Here is a 16,909-nt window from a genome sequence, read left to right as displayed (position 1 = left end):
TACTAGTATATGATCTTGGCCAAGACATTAAAATTTTTTTTTATTTATTTCTGAGACAGACAGAAACAGAGCAGGAGCAGGGGAGGGGGCAGAGAGAGAGGGAGACACAGAATTTGAAACAGGCTTGCAGCTGTCAGTGCAGAACCTGATGCAGGGCTCAAACCCACAAACTGGGAGATCACAACCTGGGCTGAAGTCCGTTGCCCAACCGACTGAGCCACCCAGGTGCCCCTTGGCTGAGACATTAAAACCTCTTTGAGCCACCAACTGACAGAACACCTAAAAAAACTGAAACTTTCAATACAAGAAACAAATGCTTGAAAGTTATCACAAATGAATACTAAACTTCAGTGCAAATAACCCAAAACTTCAGAAGGATTTTCAGAATAGCCGGGATTTAGTCCTAGCAGAGTTCCCTTAATATTCCCAGCATCAAGGACTCCAAGAATGAAGAGAGAAAGGACACCTGATGTCCTCACCCAGTACTGTCACTGGGTCCTCTCTTTTGGTGGGGCTGAGGTCCTCTCACTTTGTGGTACACTTAGCACATATAAAGTTTATGCACTGCATTCTAATTGAATTCATCCATTAGTTCATCAAACTAACATGTCCTCCACATGCTAAGAACCTGATATACAGCCAGGAAACATAGACCTACCTTCAAGAGTCTAATCTAGCAGAGGAAAGATGCTACCTTTGAATAAATAAAATCAAGCTCTTGGCCTCAAGTTGTTGTTATAAATAAGCAAACAATCACAAACAGTTGTCACTGTACAACTAGACTTCCTTGTATAAAATCTAGGCTCCAATTTACTAAACAGACATGCCAACCAGACATTCTGATTTAAACCTTAGTTCTCTCAAGATATGGGGAATGAAAAAAAACAATGGGCAAGTTTTCAGCCTGGGACGTTGAATGCACGTTCTTTTCAAAATTTAAGCGTTCTGTCTCCTGCTTCCTCAAGGATCAGAGTTCAATCTTTATTTTTACAAAACAGGTGAGAGTGCAAGGTCATATTATTCAGTGATAAACTATCAAAATCTATTGTCTTTTAATGAAAAGAGAGATTGCACTGATACGGCCAGTCCCACCAGGGCGAAGCTGCCTCCAATAAAAGATAGCATTAGACTTCAGGCAGAACAAAGTACAACCTACAAGGAAATAGGTATCTTCTTGCCTGTGATATTTATTTTCTTCCTTGTAGTATTTTTGGTGACTACATTTCAGTACATAGAGGAGTCCACCTAGTTTTCAAATCAGAATTAGTCTAGCAAGATGTCTACAAAGAGTAGTTTACCTGCTACATTAATTCATATTAATAAACCCCAAACACAGGCTTATTACACAATCAGGAAAGAGTCGTGAGAACACCCCAATTCTTATCTAAACTTGTAACTATACCCAATTAATCGATCCCAGTAATTTCCCATTATCAAGCCTACAAAATAAGGTGATCAGGTTGTTTAATGCTGTGCTTTAATAGATACCACAACACTCTATGCAAAATACAGTGGGGCTGGCCTTTCAAAGCCTTGTCCCTCTTATTTCTAAAATGCTCACCTATGAAACTCTTCAGGTGAAAGGTACAATCCAAATACTATCAATTTGAGTAAGAACACTGAAAACAAGTTATGTTGTACGGATAAAATAACTTTAAAATGTTCCATAAATCTAAAACTTTTTGTCACTCAAGTGGCTAGCGATCTTGTGAAAGTACATTATTTTCTAAGAAGCGCACTAACTACTCGCTCCTTGGAACCAACTATAACACAGTGCATCGAGCTACGCTAGGAAAGCCTAAATGGCCTACCCATCCTTTAAGTTATTTGAAGAGAAGGGTGTTAAGAATCAAAGGCAGAAGGACCATGACCCTGGAGAAAGGGCTGCGTCTATAGTTAGCAGAGACTGGAAATACCAAAGCAGTAAGTATGACGGGTCTGGAGCTGGAAATCCTAAGGGGCTTGAGAAGACCGGTAGGGAGACTGAGGGAAGGCTTCGATAGGTCTTTGGGTCCCGTCCTGCATTCGTGCAGGTTGAAATAAGGTGCCTGGTAGCAAAGGGTCGGATCAGCAGCCGCAGGACAAAGGGTGTGAGACTTGGAGGAGACTGTGGACTGAGGAAGGTGCGCTGGAGGCCGGAAGAAATCTGGGGCCGGAGGAGCGAGTTCTGGGCTACAGGCCGAGGAAATGGGGAGGCCACAGGGTAGTTAGGGAACTAGGATTACGGGGGAGGGAGGATTCGTGCTAAGGAAGCCTGAGCGCTGGGCGAGGAGCAGGGCGTGGATGGGGCCCTAGGATGTGCCCAGGGACTGGGGAGAGGTGTCTGGGGAGAGGGGCGCAGGAGAAGACACTTAGGTACTTAATCGGGCGAGTTGGGGCTGAGGAAAGGGAGGCTGAGAAATGAGCGAGAGCTGACGCGGTGGTGTGGAATGTGAGTTGATGGCTGCGGAGGAGTACGGAGAGATGCGACAGGCGGACCGAGGTGTGGAGCTGGGAAGGGGCGGCAGCGGGGAGAGGGACGCAAGGCGGGCGGCCGGGGAGAGACTGGCACTGGGCGCGCGTCCCACCGTACCAGGCTGCGCAGATTGTCCTCCTGAGACTGCACCGTGAGCGCGGCGGTGCCGGTCAGCACCCGGCGGGTGAAATCGACGCTGCAGCGCAGGTGCAGGTGCTTGGTCAGACAGACCGAAGCCGGAGAGGCCAAGGAGCACGTATCCACTACCTCAGGCATGGCTCTGGGGAGTCCCTCCGCACGCCGATGTGCACCCTAATACCCAGCTGCCAGACTGCGGGACTGAGAGTGAGAGGAGGGAGGGAGGGAAAGAAGAGCATGAGAGGCTCGTGGCGCCCGCCGGGAAGGGAAGTTTCTCAAAGTGAAAGAAGAGTAGGTTGCAGCGTGGCTGGAACTACAAGTTCCATGGTGCAGTGCGAGGAGGCGTGCGCTTTGCTCCCTGGGAGTGTGTGTGTGGAGGGGTGCTGGAGGACTGGGAACATTCCTGAAGGGAGAGGAAGAGGAGGGGAGTGGGGGAGCAGCTGGAGAAGGGGTGGGCCGACGGAAATGATCGCGAGTGCAGCGGGGAGATAAACTGAATGCTTCCATTTTAGTTCGTCCGAATTCGGTAGAAGTTGCAATGGCAATTGAAGAAGGTCAGGCGTATTCGTGGTAGCTGATAGTAAAGGGTAGGGTAAAAAGCAATAAGAAGTCTAGCAGAGGGCTCACTACCGTGCGAGTCCTCGTTAGTATAGTGGTGAGTATCCCCGCCTGTCACGCGGGAGACCGGGGTTCGATTCCCCGACGGGGAGGCACGTATAGCTCTTTTTTTTTTTCTTTTATAACGACCACGATGAAAATACACTTTCAAACATTTTAAAAGTTAGTACGGAAGAAATAATCAACGTCAAATTGCCTTTAAGCGTTACATTTTAAGAGTTCTTTGGTTGCTGGCTTGCCGTGGTGGCAACGAAGCATTAGTTCAACAAGATTTTCTTTAGTGCTTATTATGTACGTTTCCAAGCCGTGGAGAGCAAAAACAGAATAAGCCAATATTTCCCGTTGTAGAAATTTAGGAACGTCATTTCAATATACTGTAATGAGTATGTGCTGGCCACAAGATTGCAATTCGGAGCTGGGACATCTAGCTCCGCTCTGGGGCCCTTCCAGAAAAGGTGAGGAACATTGAAGGACGATATCCTTTGGGATAGGACCTCAGAGTTGAAACTGGAGAAACTGGGAGAAGACAGGATTCAGAGGACTTTAAACAGCTGGGCCTTTAATCCTGAATTCGTGAATGGTGGGGGGTGGGGGCACTGAAGAATTTTAAACAAGGGAGGGACATGGTCAGATTTATGTCATGGAGAGAACGCTGGTGATTATTCAGAGAATGGATATGAGTTATCAAAAACAGAGAGAGATGAGTTAGGAAACTATTAGAATAGTCCAGGAAGAAGATGCGGGGAGCCTACCATAAGGGAATAAATAAGGATAGAAAGGAAGGAATACTTTGAGAGATAAGTGAAGTCATTGACTAAGAAGCAGCCTATGGTGATTCTCAGATTTTTGGCTTCAGTGTGTAAACAATCATTAACCAGAGACAGAGACCATATGAAGAAGACCGATTTAGGCGGGGATTATCTAAGTTTAATTTTGGACACTCAGAGTTCTAGGATGTCTGGGAGTCAAAGTGGAGATGCCTGTGAGTCACTTGGATATTTCAGTCCACAGACCTGGGGAAGTTTATGGCAGACATGATAACATCAGGGAATGTGGTGGGTGAGGCGCTGGCGGTGGATAAGCTCCTCCCAAATAGAGTGTGTAAAGGGAAGAGCAGTGAAAACAGGTTGAAAGCTGGAGAGCACCAGGTTTTAACAACAACAACAACAACAACAACAAAAAGGCTAAAGGAAGAAGAGAATCCTTTCATAATGTATGCATATATCAAATCACCACGATGTACACTTTAAGTATATTACAGTTTTGTCAATTATACCACGATAAAGCTGACATTTTTAAAAAGGGGCAAGTTGAGTAAGAACTCATGAAATAAACTAGGAAGAACCAATCAGCAATGTCAAATGCAGTCTGGAGGGCCATTAAAATAAAAAGTAGAAAACCTCCTTTGGATTCAGCAATGGGGTGAAAGTGGGGAGGATGGTGGCTTTGTTGAGTTTTGTAATTTCATGGAAGGTAGATGCTGGAGAGCAGTAGGTTGGGCAATGAAAGAGAACAGGGAAATAGAACATAGGCAGCTCTGTCAAGATGTTTGGCCAATATGAGAAAGGAAGATAAAAGAGGAAGAGAGAGGAATGTAGCACTGAGAAACTTTTTTTAAATTTTTTTAGGGAAAGAGAAACTTTAAACATGCTTAGATAGGATATGAAAGGGTTTCTAGAGGAGAGGAAATTGAAGATTTACAAAGTGTGGGAGATAGTTGAAGAACTGGGCATTGGCCAGTGCTACACAGACCCGTTCTATGTCAAAATGACCTCACAATTATATTTGGTTCCAGTAACAGAAAAAGATGCTCTCTATCAGGGTATCTTGGTGTTGGCTGGAGCAAGCCAAAGGAAAACAATATAAATAAAAACATAGAAAACTATGAAATTCAATCTTACACGTGCAAAAGTCTGAATTTCATAGGGCCTAAGAATCCATGACACGGTTGACATTTGCATACATTTTTGAGACCTAAAACTATTCTGAGCGTCACCAAATGTAGGGTGACAAATATGATGTAGTAAAATTGTTTTAGTCAAACAATACACCATCAAATGATCTCCTGGAGAAAGAGTAGTATGTTTGTTTTAATAAAAGAATGTCAATATCATCATCTTCTATTATCAGTTAGCAGGAGCCCACAGAGTTTATGCCAATGTGTGCAAGAAGAGGTAGTCACAGGCAACCACAAATGAATTCCTCAAGTTGATTAATAGATTAGTCATAAGATAAATATTCAGAAGCAGCTATTTTCTAAGATACCACTGACCCCCAAATATAGTGTACAAAATTAGCAATTCACAAACATAGAAGTGTTCTTCATATCCAGCGGTGGATTGGGGAAGGTTTAAACAGATGAAGCTTGGGCCACATGAGTGACTAGTGGGTTTTGCATCCACCTTTGGCTCAGGTCATGATCTCATGGTTCATGAGTTCCAGCCCCGTGTTGGACTCTGTGCTGACAGCTCAGAGCCTGGAGCCTGTTTGGATTCTCTATCTCTTGGACCTACCTGCCCGCACCCCCACTCTCAAAAATAGATAAACATTAAAAAAAATAAAAACATGAATTTTTCCATTGCTTCTATAAAAGGATAATAAGAGCATATATACAAAAGGAGACTTTATTAAGGATGAAACAAAGTTGTTTTTTTTTTTTTTAAAGAAGTAGTAAATATATTTACAGAGCCATTTGAACAGGAAGCATTTAAGCTCTACTGCTCACCTGGAAAAATTACTTGATCCCTAGAAGCCTCCATCCTTTTGGGAAATTGAGATACCTGTGCCTCAAGGGGTTGTTGAAAGGCTGAAATGAAACAATGTATGTGAAGTGCTTAGCATTGTACTTGGTGTAGTGATCCTTTGTTACGGCTTTGCTACTATTATTTCTATTGGTTTTTATTTTGTCTATTTAATCATGTTAATATGTATTTTTCCTTGTTTTGTTAACAAGAGTTTTTAGGAAGACCTGGAAAATGAGAAGCGACCAAGATATGGGAAATCAGTCGATAGTGCCAAAAGAGACCTCTAAAGAGAGTTCCCAACATTAGTGATGTTCACCTGTTTTTGAAATATATTTACATTTAGGAAATTTGGGAAGTTGCAATAGGTGTATTAACACATGACTTCCTGTTCCCATCATGCCTAGCTCTTCAGGGTCACCTTTGCACGCCAAGCTTCAGCCAAGCTGAAAGCAACTTTTGCAAGAAAGATCTCAGCTGTCTTGGGCTCTTTCTTAAGCCTTGACCTCCACCGAGTCTCCAGGGCTCCTGGAAAGCGTTCTCTCCCAGGAGCCCTCTCCTGTCCCTCCAGTCAGGACGGGAGTGGAGCAGAATCTCTTTTCCTGACAGAACAGAAGCGTATGTGATGTCCTTCCTATTCGCCTTCCAATGGGTGAGAAAGTGGAAGAAGTTATTTTAGCTACCTCTTTTTTCATGTTTAGGTCACAAAACGGTTGAAGCAGCCCTGACCAATTTCTCCATTTTTCTATTAAATCTGTTTTTATTTGTGCAAGAATTTTATACTTCATATTCATATCTCTAGTCTGGTCGTGGGAAGGTGAGGGCAGCTGGGGAGGCCAGATATGAGAGAAGCACAAGACAAAGTTCTCCCCAGTTAGTAAAATAACATAAGCGACCCTCTCCACCTACCCTGACTCCTTCTACCCCCTCTCTCCCTGCTCCCCAGACCCCCGTCCCTGCTTGAGAGCAGGCTGGGTCTGGAGAGCCTCCCACACAGATTTGCCATTTGTTTCTCTGCTTGTATTCCCAGGAGGGACTGGCCAGAACAGGATAGATTGTCAAGCTGTGCAGGGTGAGACTGCAGGTCACATGATCTCTGTTTCTCCCACACCAAGTACTGTTCCAGGACCAACAGCATGAGTGACTCCTAAAAATCTCACCAGAAATACAGATCTCAGGCCCTGGTCCTGGCTTGCTGGCTTGGAATGTGCATTCCAAAGGTTCAACGGATATTTTTGGGATTGGAGGAAATTCAGTTCAAGAGAGATCAAACATGTCAGGACCCCTTCTCTTGGAGTCGTGGCCCTGGATCCTCTAATGTCATCTCCAACACAGCTTAAATATCAGTTTATTTGTCCTTTTTCTCCACTGGATAGAGTGTCCTGAATTTCCAGATGGTATATTTTCCCTCTCTGAGCATGTTTGTTAGATGGATGAATAAATGTATAAAGAAATGAATGAGATTTCATATGAGGCTCCAGGGATCCTTTTATTTGGTGCTTTACTCTTTGTTGGCTTTGAAGCAAAGAAAAAGCTGCTCCAGGAACTCTTCCTTGTCCTCTGATGTCACCAGGCAATGTTTGCTTGCAACAGAAAATGCCCTTAACGTCCTTTTGCAAATGGTAACCCTTTCCAGACCTTTTTATTGAAGCATAGTATCTATCTACTCAGAAAAGCTCACATATCGTAAGTGCATAGCTCACTGAACTTTATAAACTGAACACACACCAGTGCGTTCACTACCCAGATTAGATAGAGAGCATTACCACCACCCCACTAGATGGCCCCCTCATTTTCTCTTCTATTCTCTATAAGCCTTGCTCCCCAGAGGTAATCACTGCTTGATTTCCAACAACATATTACGTCTACCTGTTTTGTTATTTATGTTTCCTTCATTTTAACAGAAATATACAGTAGGTACACTCATGCCTGCATTCTTTAGCTCATTATATTTGTAAGGTTCCTCTATATTCTGGGTTATGTGTCCTCATTGCTGTGTAGTGTTACGTGTGTGGGTAGACCACGGTATATTTATCCCTTCTAGTGTGGATGGACATTAGGGTAATTTTCAGCTCTGCGTTACTATGGACGGTGCTGCTATAGCACATTCCAGAACATATCTTTTGGTGAACATATTGCAGCCAGGTTTTGGTGCACTGCTTTGACCCATGCCAGGCCCCATTCCTTTGGGACCACTGCACCAAGCCAAAACTCATTGCAGCCACCCAGGCTCTGTAATTATGGAGACAAACCCAACAAACTCCCAGGTGGAGTAGGGGAAGGTGAATCAAGCAGGAAGAGAAGCTGGTTTTGTAAGGAAGCAGGTCTGAAACTGACTCCATGAGACAATAGAAGGGCACACATTGTAACACCCAATCAGGAAAGGCCAGCTCGCATCTTTAACATTTCTAAGGGCGGGCCTAAAGATGGAGGCTAAGACTAGTCATGCCCTACGTGAGGGTCCTGGGCCCACTCTGTGATTGGTCAGTACTCTAAATGTTGTGACTGGGTCTCGCCAAAAGTAACAAATACTCTAGGCAATGTGAATGGTTAAACCTGCTGTCAATACCTATGTCACAATTTCCTGTAACTCCCCCTTCCCAAACTCATAAAAGCCCTACCCTGCCTTTGTTTGGGGCTCACTCCACATGGATCCAGTGTGTTGTTGAAGTCTGTGAGCCTGAGTTTAGGCTGGCTGGGCCTAAATTCATAATAAAGCCCTTTGCTTTTGCACGTGTGATTCAGTCTCCCTGGCAGTCTCTGGTTTTTGGGGGCGATATTAAAATCTGGGCATAACAGTTTCAAGTTACAAGAAAAAAAAATTTCTTCACAGGGGTGCCTGGGTGGCTCAGTCGGTTAATCTAGCTCTTGGTTTCAGCTCAGGTCATGATCTCACAGTTCTTGAATTCAAGCCTTGCAGGAGTTCAAACCTTGCACGGGGCTCTGCACTGGTAGCCCAGAGCAGAGCCTACTTGGGATTCTCTCTCCCTCTCTCTCTCTGCCCTTCCCCAGTGTGCACTCTTGGTCGCTCTCCCCACCCCCAAATAAATAAATAAACTTTAAAAAATTCTTCCCAAATGCTGATCTAAATCATACTTTATTTTCCTCTCAGTCACTAGTGCTTCTTTTCTAGGTCCACCTGATTGCGAGATTCAGCCACACTGGGGTTTCTTCTGACTCAGAGATTCCAGACCTACTTATGTTTTTCCTGCTAACTGGCCAGTGGTATTTCATCAAAGTAGGTACTTACACCTTTTGTTCTGACGGCTTAAAGTATATGTGAGGTTTGACAAGTGTCATTACTGATTTCAAAAGCAGTATTTCTGTCTCAGGTTGGTTGGCGTTGAGCCCAGTTTCTCTTGTTTGCCTGCAGAGCAGGGTTTATTGCTATTTGCTTGTAAAATAGGTTTGCAGCAAGGACCCACCTAAAAGTCTTTCCTTCTAAACATTCTTCTTTACAAATTTGTGTTTGAGGAACTAACTAGTCTTTTGTCATTTCTTATAAAAGCCCTCTTGTAGTTTGTGTTTGGAACTGAGCAAACCCAAGTAAGAGGTTCACATAGTTGACTTCTCACATTCTCCCACAGATGTGTGTCTTAGTATTTATTTCTCAAGCTGGGCCATGCACGTCCCCTCACCTCCCACTCTGGCTTCCACTTCCCTTCCAAGCACTGCCTCCTCCAGGCATCCAACACAGCCCCTTTTCCAGCCAGACTCTACTCTTTCCCAGGGGTGCACCTCATGTTCTTTCCTAGGTCAAGGTGCTGGAAGGCACTCCCGGCTCATTCTTTTCTCCCCTGTTCACTGCTTCCTTCTCCGGAAATATCTTCCCTATGTATTGTCCTTCCCTTGTTGGTCCTGAAGTTTTCTGAACAGGAACTTTACACACACACACACACACACACACACACACACACACACAGAGTCAACCCCCGTTATTTGCAGATTTCATATTTGTGAGTTTGTCCACTCACTAACATCCAAATCAATAGTTGTGGTCCCCTCATGGTCCTTTGTGGACACACATGGAGCAGTGAGAAATTTGAGTTGCCTGAGGCTCACGTTCTCAGCTGGGGCTGAACAAACAAAGCAGAGCTTTCTTGTTTCTGCCCACGACTTATACTGTAAATAAGTGTCCCCTTTGTGGCATTTAGGGTCACTTTTTCACATTTTTGTGCTTTTGTTGGGTCATTTGGCTGTTTTAAATGTCCTCCAAGCAAAGGCTGAAGTGCTGTCTCATTTTCCTAAGCGCAGGAAGGCTATGATGTGGCCCATGGAGTACACACATGTTAGAGAAGCTTCATTCAGTGACTTGCAGTGCTGGGGGCCATGAGTTTGACGTTAATGAATCAACCCTATATTAGATAAGGTGTCTTTGGACAGAAGCACACATAAACCAAGGTCATGTATTTAGGGACACCTGGATGGCTCAGTCAGTTAGGCATCCAACTTTAGCTCAGGTTATGATCTCCTGGTTTGTGGGTTTGAGCCCCGTGTCTGTCTCTGTGCTGACAGCTAGAGCCTGGAACCTGCTTCAGATTCTGTGTCTCCCTCTCTCTCTGCCTCTCCCCTGCTTGCTCTCGCTCTCTCTCTCTCTCTCTCTCTCTCTTTCAAAAATAAATAAACATTAAAAAAATTTTTTTAACAAGGTTATGTATTGACTGAAAAATACCACCCAAAGTCCACAGAACCCCACTGTGTCTCCCCTGGGAGCAGTGATTCCGGTTTCATGAATTCAGTGCTCACTGCAACTTTCCAGAGCGCAACCTCAGGTAAGAGAGTCAGCTGTATATAGTCCTTGCCCTTCCGGTGGGTTCACGTTTGTTTCTTTCAGCCTATCTCTGTTCCCAAAGCAGTTAAGGTGGCAAGCCTTCCCGGGGGATACCTTACTCTCTCAGGGCACCCAGCTCAGTACAATGTGGCAGGTGGGTCCTCAGTAGATGGGAAAGGAATCCTGGAAGGAGGGAGGGGAGCACGGAACACAGGAAAGAGGGGTAGGGGGTGGGAAGGAGAAAACAGCGGGAGCTGGGGTTATTGCTTGATCAAAGAGAGCTTGGATTCCCAGAATTTCACAATTTCTCCATCCTCAAATGCTTCCTCTTTATTTCTGAGAGGAATTGTTGAACTAGAATAACATAAAATTAGAAATTAAGTAATATTCTGTGATAGTTTTGGCTTTTATTTCTGCTCTTTAAGGAATCACATAGAGCAAATCTTTCAGATTCTTCAGAGTTTTAAAAAAATGTTTCTTTTTCCTCCCTCTACCCACTCTTCACCCGTTGTGTTCACTTGGCACAGGGTAACTCTATAATTCCCCAACTCTAAGCCAAAAGGAAATGGTACATAGGTAGGCATAAATACAACTCTGCAGTATTACCAGACCCCTTTCATGGGGAGCAAGCAACATGGATGTTGGCTTGTCCTCGGGAAGTTCATAACCTTATTGGGCAAATGAAGACCATAAAACGAAACCACTAGAGAACAGAGTGGGTGACTGAATAATTAAAGGGTATTCAGGTGGACCCGTCCACAAATGTTGTAGGAGTTCAGTGGCAAGGTCTGTGGGCATCTTTCTGGAGGCAGTGAGGGCTTGCATAGAAACATAAAGAAGAGGTCTCATTTTTGTAAACTGCTAACTAGTATCAATAAAAATTGGGAGGCACACCCTCAATAAATGTGGGGTGGTTTTTCTGCTTATTTATAAATTCTTTACATGTGCTAATGTAATTACTGAATATCTCATGGCACAAAATACATTGAAAGGAAGGGTCATGGTCAATGGAAGTGAATATAGGTCCTTAATTTTAAATAATCATCTTCATAATATTGCTTTGCATGGCAGAGAGCTACCTTCCTGTCAGATTTGATTTGATCAACATTGTTTCATTTTCTTTGTTAAATCAAGGCACCCCACCTTATCTTGGAATAGAAGCATTCCTTCTGCCATTTTCGCTTCCTTACTTGTACTTACATTGTAACTTCTGCATTGAGGCCCCAATCTGTGAAACGTAACCATACCACTTCAATTACCTGAGTGACCAGAAGAGTCCTGAGCCTGTGTAGGGGTTTGGCCAGGAGCAAAGGACATAATGCCAGCCCACTGAGAAAAAGCTAAAGGGACAGTAGAAGACCAAATACGGTTGTTTATGATTACATCTCACAAGTCATTATCTGTGAAGCAGACCACTTACATACATAAAATTAGAGATGTAGTATTTTCTGTCTGTACCCAAAGGATTGCTGCATGCACGTGTCTATCCTGCTTTGGAAAGCTCTCCTGAGTGAATGTGTAAAGTCTGGATGGGTAATTGAAAGGGACAGCAATTCCAAAGGGGTTAATGGTGAAAAGCATCGTCAGATACCAAATGCAAATTCAGGAAAATAGCTCACACTTCTTGAACCCCCAGATGTATTTCCAAAGAATGAAGTCATCACATTTTACCTGTGATGCCTATGTGCACTGGGACTGTCCATTTCACCTTGGCCTGGTGATCAGGGCAGGGATTCATTGGGGTTTTCTGTACCCTTGAAGTGGAAGAAGTAGCAGCCACTGGAAACTTACCTTTCCAGGTTTAAACTAGCATCATTGAGCCTTGAGAGTGACATGTCATTACCTGTGTCATATTTGATTGGTCACACAGACCAACCCTGATACCATAGGAGGGAACTACATAAGGACATGAATTCCAGGAGGTGAAGGACGTTGGGAGCCTTCTTGGGGCTGGCTACTACCATGAGGTAGGCATTATTATTGTCCCCATTTTACGAAGGAAGAAACCAAGAGTCTGATAAATAAGTAATTTGCCTAAGTCACTAGCTTGGAAAAAGAAGCAGACTGGGGGTTCAAACCCAGGGAGTGTGACCCCAGAGCACATACTTTTTTGAGCATAGCTTTGTGGCCTGATCTTACCGCAGGCCTTTTTCTAACTTCCTTTCTTCACCCCACTGCATGAAGATAGATTTCCTTTTGCTTAGACCATTTCAAAAGTCATTGTTTCTTAAGGGTGGAGGTTGGAGGGTTTCCAAAGAAGGAAATACAATGAGAACATCTGGCCAATGTCCCTAACATGTACACGTTAATTAATTAATTTAGAAAATGTCACCCAGAGCCTGAGAATAACAAGACCATTGACCCGATTTCGGAGCCTGACATTTACAAAACGATCACAAGGTAGAGTGGGCTGTGTGTACATCCTGTCCCATTTCTCCCTTCCTGGTTGTTTGGGTCGGGTTCTCTCATGAGTCTGGGTGAGCTAAATTGAACAACATTTTGCTGAAATACGTCTGCAATATTAGACCTTAGGAAACAAAAGCCGGAAAGAGAAACTACATTTCCTATAAAATGTGGAACTATTGGATCATGTCTTGCCAACAGTATGACTGTTAGAGGGCAAGTTATGGATGAGGAGGAGTGAGACCGTGTGCGATGTATAATGTTATCTGTATAAATGATCATGAGAAAGGTAAAGTGTAGTTGTTGTTTTGTTATGATTTTTTGTTAACCAAATCTGTAGTTACACTGAATTGTAGACCATCATTTTAAAAGAGGTGTGGCATGGCATGCATCAGGAAACATATTTTGCTTTATTTAATAATGTATTTTAGCATTTTCTCTATGTCAGACCCTATTCTAGTGCTTTAACCATCTTAACACATTTTTAAACATTTTAAAAAACAATTTGAAGTATACGGCATAAAGATTTGATATATGTGTATATTGCAAAATGATCACCACAATAAGTCTACTTAACATATGTCACCATACACACAGATTTTATTTTCTTGTGATGAGAACTTTTAAGATGTACTCTCTTGGCAACTTTAAAATATGCAATACAGTATTATTAACTATAGTCACCATGCTGCACGTTATATTTCCATGACCTATTTATTTATAACTGGAAGTTGGGACCTTTTGACCCTCTTCATGTATTTTGTCCACTTCCCCCACCTCCAACCTCTGGCAACCACCAATCTGTTTCCTGTAACTATAAGGTTGGGGTTTTTTTCATTCTATTTGTAAGTGAGATCATATGGTGTGCAGGTATGTATTTATCTTTTTCTTCCTGACTTATTTCACTTATCGTAATGCCCTCAAGGTCTATCCCTGTTGTTGCAAATGGCAGGATTTTTTTTATGGCTGAACCATACGTGTGTGTGTAAGTATATATGTAGGTATACATGTATATATGTGTGTGTAACTATATATACATATACACACATGTATACACACACACACACACACTACATTTTCTTTATCATTCTTCCACTGATGGACATTTGGGTCATTTTCATATCCTGGCTATTATATATAAATAATTCTGCAATGCACATGGGGATATATACATCTTTTCAAGTTAGTGTTTACATTTTCTTCAGATAAATACCCAGAAGTAGAATTGCTGGATCATATGCTAGTTACATTTATTAAAAGTTATTTCTTTTTTTAAATGTCTATTTATTTTTGAGGGGATAGGGGGTGAGAGAGAGAGAAAGAGAAGGAGGCACAGGAGGCACAGAATCCAAAACAGGCTCCAGGTTCTGAGCTGTCAGCATAGAGCCTGACATGGGGCTCAAACTCACAATCCGAACCACGAAATCATGACCTGAGCTGAAGTTGGATGCTTAACTGACTGAGCCACCCAGGCCCCAAATATTTTTTTCTGTTCTTAGCTTATTAATCCTCTCATGAAAAATCTGCACAATCACCACAGATAAAGCCACTGCAGAACTTTCCTTCCTTCTGTTGTCGTCTCCCTCTCACCCGTGGCTCACACCACTGTTGGCTTCTGCAGTCCCCTGACTTCGTCATTCTGTTCTATGGTCTCATCCCTGTTTCTGAAGGCCTTTTTCTTCTCACACAGGCCGCGTCTTGCAAGTCTATGTTTGCATTCATTTTTTCGTGCATCATCCAAGGAGCCATAAATCATGCCAAAGCCAGTTGTCTTGCCACCACCAAAATGGGTTCTGAATCCAAATACAAAGACGGCATCTGGTGTGGTCTGGTCCATTCTGACTCGTTTTCCCTGAATTTCTGTCTTAAGTACTATTGCTTTTCCAGAGTGAAGAACATCAATGAGCATTTGTTTCCTCTGAAGTAGCTGGTTGGTCATGAACTTGCTGGCCCGGATAGGTACTGTATCATTCATAGTGGTAGCTGATCCTCCAGAAGCCAGGGAAAGGAAGAGAATGACAATATGGTAGTCCTATCTTTAATTTTTTGAGGATCCTCCAGACTATGTTTCATAATGGCTGCCTCATATTTACATGGCCACAAGGCTTCCCTCTTCTTCACTTCCTCACCAGCACTTGTTATGTCTCGTCTCTTTGATAATAGCCATTCTAACAGGTGTAAGGTAATACCGCGTTGTGGTTTTGATTTGCATTTGATTTTCATTTGTATTTCCCTGATGATAAGTGGTATTGAGCATCTTTTCATGTGTCTGCTGGCCATTGGGATGTCTTCCTTGGAAAAATTTATATTCAGATCCTTTGCTCTTTTTTTTTTTTTTTTTGGCTATTGAGTAGAATGCATCCTTTATATGTTTTGGATATTAACCTCTTATCAGATACACAGTTTGCAAATATTTTCTCCCATCTGGCAGGTTACCTTTTCATTTTGGTGGTGATCTCTTTGCTGTGCAGGAGCTTTTTAGCTGGATATAGTCCCACTTGTTTATTTTTGCCTTTGCTTTTGGTGTCCAATTTAAAATAACCATCACCAGGACTAAAATCCAGGGGCCTACTGCCTATGCTTTCTTCTAGGAGTTCATGGTTTCGGGTCCTACATTTAAATCTTTAATCTATTTTGAGTTAATTTTCGTACATGGTATAAGATGGTTGTCTAGTTTCCTTCTTTTGCATGTGGCTGCTCAGTTTCCCAGTATTGTTATTGAAGAGACTGTCCATTCCTCAATGTATGTTCTTGGCTCTTTTTGCCACAAACTAATTGGCCGTATATACTTGCACTTATTTCTAGAGTCTTCATTCTGTTCCATTGATCTGTGTGTCTGTTTTTGTGCCAGTGCCATACTATTCTGAATACTATACTTTGTAATATAGTTTGAAATCAGGGATCATGATGCCTCCAGTTTTGTTCTTCTCTCTGAAGAGTGCTTTGGTTAGTTGGAGTCTTTTCTTGTTCCATACAAATTTTTGAATGGTTTGTTCTATTTCTGTGAAAAATACAAGTGGAATTTTGATGGGGATTGTGTTGAATTTGTAGCTTGTCTTGGGTGGTATGGAGATTTTAATAATTTTAATTCCAATACTATGTTGAATAAAAGTGGTTAGACGGTCCTCTGTGTCTCATTCCTGATCTTAAATGAAAAGCTTTCAGCTTCTCACCATAGTGTATGGTGTTAGCTGTGGGCTTGCCATAGATGACCTTTACCATTTTACACCTTTCTATTAATCTGACAACAGCCCTGGGAGATAGGTACTATTAACGTCTCCCATTTTACAGATGGGGAAACCGAGGCACAAACACTGTCCTGGTTAAGTGCCACATTACACAAAAGTTACAAAATAACCTAAGGTTAAGTAACCAGCCAAGATCACACAACTAGTAAATTTTAGAATTGAGGCTGGGATTCCAACTAGGCACCAGAGCTGCAGAGTCTCGATTTTAGCTGAGGTTTTTGCCTGGTACAAAAATACGGATACCTCAGTCATTCTCTTTTGTAACCTCACAGGTCATTCTCGCCACGGGCATCCACTCCCTCCCATTTCTCACCCCTTCTCCTGCCTGACCAGCAATTCCTGCCCTTTCCCCCCCAAGAGTCAACTCAAGTTTACTCTCTGCTGTGAAGCCTTCCATGACTTGGAAGTCATACAGATTTGGGCACCCGTTTCTTCATGTTCTTAATATGCTTTGATCACTTCATTGAGACATTGGCTGTTTTTTATCTACTCCGCGTCTACTTTACCTTCTCTGTCACCAGTTCTGTGATGCACC

The 16,909-nt window shown here is 42.8% G+C and overlaps 1 protein-coding gene, 1 long non-coding RNA gene and 1 other non-coding gene across 3 annotated transcripts in view; 2 read left to right on the top strand and 1 right to left on the bottom strand.

The window, feature by feature from the left end:
- LTA4H (leukotriene A4 hydrolase) overlaps positions 1-2,804 on the bottom strand; it is a 36,386-nt gene extending 33,582 nt beyond the window's left edge. The window contains exon 1 of the mRNA XM_029954940.1: positions 2,573-2,804. Coding sequence (XP_029810800.1) covers positions 2,573-2,731 — 159 coding nt within the window. The 5' untranslated portion in view covers positions 2,732-2,804. The remainder of the gene's footprint in view (positions 1-2,572) is intronic.
- LOC115304668 lies at positions 1,875-16,666 on the top strand. The gene is made up of 3 exons (XR_003914546.1): positions 1,875-1,923; positions 9,086-9,190; positions 16,647-16,666. It is a non-coding gene; the product is annotated as an uncharacterized LOC115304668 (long non-coding RNA).
- Positions 3,232-3,303, top strand: TRNAD-GUC. Its single transcript has one exon. It is a non-coding gene; the product is annotated as a tRNA-Asp (tRNA).
- Positions 16,667-16,909: the final 243 nt, after the last annotated feature.

The sequence above is a fragment of the Suricata suricatta genome, chromosome 10 (genome assembly GCF_006229205.1).
Source record: "Suricata suricatta isolate VVHF042 chromosome 10, meerkat_22Aug2017_6uvM2_HiC, whole genome shotgun sequence".
NCBI classification, from domain to species: domain Eukaryota; kingdom Metazoa; phylum Chordata; class Mammalia; order Carnivora; family Herpestidae; genus Suricata; species Suricata suricatta.
Note: the sequence above shows the minus strand (reverse complement) of the source record. Positions and strands in the feature narration are given on the sequence as shown.